Source organism: Etheostoma spectabile, chromosome 19 (assembly GCF_008692095.1).
Source record: "Etheostoma spectabile isolate EspeVRDwgs_2016 chromosome 19, UIUC_Espe_1.0, whole genome shotgun sequence".
NCBI lineage: Eukaryota > Metazoa > Chordata > Actinopteri > Perciformes > Percidae > Etheostoma > Etheostoma spectabile.
Window position 1 is genome coordinate 2,920,232 of NC_045751.1, and position 4,220 is coordinate 2,924,451.

At 42.9% G+C, this 4,220-nt stretch overlaps 1 protein-coding gene across 1 annotated transcript in view; it reads left to right on the forward strand.

Moving 5' to 3' along the window:
* LOC116707102 (adhesion G protein-coupled receptor L3) overlaps nucleotides 1–4,220 on the forward strand; it is a gene marked incomplete in the record, with an annotated part of 258,534 nt that overhangs the window by 229,725 nt on the left and 24,589 nt on the right. The window contains 1 exon segment of the mRNA XM_032544265.1: nucleotides 2,431–2,651. Within this exon segment, the coding sequence (XP_032400156.1) occupies nucleotides 2,431–2,651 (221 nt within the window).

Here is a 4,220-nt window from a genome sequence, read left to right on the forward strand (position 1 = left end):
ATATATAGAGGTTTACTCCTCGACGCAGCAGGCCCAGGTTCGACTCCAACCTGCGACCCTTTGCTGCATGTCATTCCCCCCTCTCTCTCCCTATTCATGTCTTCAGTTGTCCTATCAAAATAAAGGCGGAAAATACCCCAAAAATAGCCTTAAAAAAAAAAAGAGGGTTACAGACATATAAAAGGGAGCCGCTGCAGCCACAGCTACAAGGCCTCTCATTGGTGGAGAACACCAACAGCAGACAGTGAGTCTGCATTTTTTTAATTGTTAATCTGACCAAGTTAATCTGAAGTCTCAAATTGTTGACGTGAAACCAATTTCATTAGGTAATCTGAAGTGTTTGAAGGTGCCAACAATGTAGTAACGTTAAGTCCAAAAACAGGACATAGTTGGCCAATATGGAAATTATATTGTATTGCTTTTAAACCATATAGACACTCAGCTAGCTCAGCTAGTTACTAAAACACAGATCAGTAACGGGAGCATTAAAACTGTCAACAAATGATGGCATGACCCTCTCTGTCACAAAAAGGTCTTGAATCACAGAATTTGTTGGATACTCGGTCCCTTGGGTGCTGCTAGAAGGGCTCCCTGGAAGTTTTGTGTTAACCTCCCCTGAGGAGTGTTCGCCATCTTCTCTTCTCTAGATTTAAAAAGCCTAGAATCTTTTTAAGAAAATGTCATTTTTGGTGTCCTGCTGTGCTGGGAGTGCTACGTCCCAGAGAGTGCCTGTGACCTTAAACTTTTTTTTTGATTCTGCCTGGCTCACTGAGACCAGATACTCAAAGAAAAGAATTGGATGCTCTGTATTCAACAAACCTTATGGTCCCCTGGTTGCACAGAAGCAACCGATGTCTCACATACTCTGTCCTAAACACACACCTGCCAACTCACTGTCACACCCTAAAGTCTTGATCACTCTTATACTGCACGTACAGTACTGGCATACATGTATCCGTTCACTTTCAAGCCCTCTCCTGGTGCAGTTTTCCAATTTGTAAACACTTCAAATTAATCTGGGTTAAGATGCTCAATACACTAAAGCGTCTTCTAGTATAATAACTGTAGTTTGGATGGCATTACTTTTCCTGTAAGAGCTCAGCTGTGGTAGCAGGTGGAGGCACACTGTCACTGCACAGTCCTCAAGTGTGTGTGCTCAAATTTCACTGAAGACAAATGCAGAGTCATTACATGTATACAGGATGGCGGAGGGCTTTATTCCACCCACAGTTTCTCGCAATCATGCCATTTTGGCTTGCTAATGAGGCAGAGTACACAAGGTTTGCTCTCTGAGGGGAAAATAAAGCTGGAGTGATTGTCTGAGCACAGTTTGAAATGATCTCTGTGTATGTGAATTTATAATGGTGCCAGATAGTTGAATATATTGTATTACTAATCGTCTTTTTAATAATTTTTGTCTATTAAACCATTGTTCATAGCATATTATCCCAAGCATACCAACGGCTCACAACTGTGTCACAAGTGCAAGTAAATTATGAGTAATAGAAATACTAAATGTGCAGAGAAATAGATTGTATGTCTGTAGCTTTCAGCCTTATGCTATCAAATTACACTTAATTCAAATATCACCATAACTATCAAAACTAATCCTCACGGGCCACAGTTCAGCCGCAAAGCCACTTCCCTGTGAAGTTAAAGACAATGCTTCGGCCCCACACCTTTCCCTTCCATAACATTTTATGGGTGTGATTCACAGCGCGGCTCTAAGATCACTCTCCTGGACGGCAATTAATGTCCACTCAACCTTTTAGTTATTTAACTGAATCCATTTCATTGACAAAATATGCTAGTTATGTTCAGCTGTGCCAATAATTAGACCAATCCATGTAAGGACTTTATCTCATTATTGTAAAAAAAGTGTGTGGGCATGTGCATACATACGATTGACATTCTGCTGGCTTCAGGTCTCGTCTGTATGTATCTCTATCAGCTCAGGAAGTGTCTAACTACATTATGTGCTCGCACCTGGCCCCTGTATCAAATGCAGCGAGCTCCAAATAGCTCTTGGACTGTTGACTTTGCTTCTTCATATCGCTCTCTTTTAGCCATGCCAGCTACAGCAAACAAGACCACATGGGTTATGTAGCTGCAGCGTTCTTTTGCCAGTCACTACAGGCAAACATCCAATCGCTTCAGCCAGACAAAGCTTAGCAGTGCTAATTGTTGGGAAGACACAAACATGCACCGGTCAGGAAATGCTGCTCTGTTACAGTCACTTGGACGACATACTTTGCAAGTGATGTTATTCCCTCTAGCAAGTTATTTCATCTTTCAGGAAATCACCGAAATGCCCCAAGCTGATTTGATTTGAATATGTACTGAATACTGAATCCTCACAGCTCCCTTCTTTTTTCTTTTTTTTTATCTCTCTCATTTATGTTTGTGTCTGCCATCATAAACCCTTCCCAGATTGCTTGTGCTGTCTTTGCTGCCCTGCTCCACTTCTTCTTCCTGGCAGCGTTCACATGGATGTTCCTGGAGGGCGTGCAGCTCTACATCATGCTGGTGGAGGTGTTTGAGAGCGAGCACTCACGTCGACGCTACTTCTACATGGTGGGCTACGGCGTTCCCGCGCTAATTGTGGCCGTTTCTGCTGCAGTGGACTACCGCAGTTACGGCACCGATCGAGTGTGAGTACACGTGGCGCTTGTGAGCACCTGAGGGTTTAACAAGCTTTCTCAATGTTGCAGAAGAATTGGCTTTCCTTTTTGCATGTAATACATGGAAGATTATATGAGATAATCAGTTATACAAAATAATTGTTATTTTTGCAAGAGTGGAAAAGCCTGCTTTATAAACTGGAGGTTAGAAGATGTGGGTGTTTTCCAGCCAGGGAGGGTCTATTGAAAGATGCTATCAAATTGCATGATGGGTACAGTGTAGAATCCTGGGTTTCGGGGCTCAAACTACTAACACTACCCTAACCGATCTGACTGTACTGATTCGGCCTGTAAGCGTTATGGGAATTAACAGTTACATTTGCCAAATATGTTGACATGGATACCAAAGAATGCAATCAAATGTTGATATTTCATCTAATGAAGTGGAAATCCACTACTTTCACAGTTTTGGGATTGGGTCTACACCCTGATCTGGTGGGTTTTAGTGGGGAAACCAGGAGGCCCAAAAAACACAATAGGTTTTCTTTGCTTAAACATTAACCCAACCATTGTGTGTGTTTCTGCAGCCACACAGAAACCCTGCTAACGAAACTGTGGTAGACTGTTTGTGTTGCTTTTTTAAAAGGGTCTTCAACAATCTTGCAGATGACGCTCCGATAGCTATTGCTCATCATCAACTTTTAATGAAGCAGAACGGTTACTCACACTTCCCTACTGCTGAATTGACATGGTTTTGACAGTGAAAAATGCTAACTTCCAAAGATAGTATTTCTGGGTGAAGGACGGGATGTTGTGGTTAATGTCTTCACGTGCTCGGGGAGATTTGGAGAAGCGAATGAGGGAGAATGAGCATGAACAGGGAGATGGAGAGTGAAAGAGAGAGAAAGAGACAGGAGATTAACAAAAAGATGGTCAGCTGCAGAGACTGCCTTATTTTTGTATTTCCTACCGAGGCTTCATACCATAAGCTGAAATAAAAAGTGGTCTATAAAGCAGTGTAAAGCCAAGCCTTGGATCGCCCTCCATTCCTCTCTGTTAATCTCAAACCCATCTAAAAATAATGAAGACCAGCATCAGCAGTTTGCTTCCAAGATGTTTATCATATATGGCACACGCACAAACATTGCCACACACAACGCAACTGGTAGACAGTGCATTTGTAGATTGGCGGAGCCATAGTTCTTTGTGATGGATGAGGTGATAGCTGCCACTGCCTGAGCCTTGGCATCATGTGAATAATTAAAGCCTGCCACCAGTGGAACAATTATTCGCAGTCATTGAAGGATGAGGGAAGGGACAATACGTGACACGTGGTGAATAGCAAAAGGTGGGGGAAGGCACGTAGTCCTGCCGCAAAATTGATTTGGGGACCATGGCAGCGTTGTGGTCTCGCGTTGAGCAGAAATATTGAACAAGTTGCTGTCAAGGGTGCGCCAGGTTTAGCGCATGGCTGAAGGTATGTCACAGTGGCTCATAATCACTGAGCACTTTAAAAAAGCTGCACCAGCTCTGTTGTGAAGTCACCTTTCCAAGATCAAATAGGAATCTCTGAACTAGAGCCCGACCGATAAAGGATTT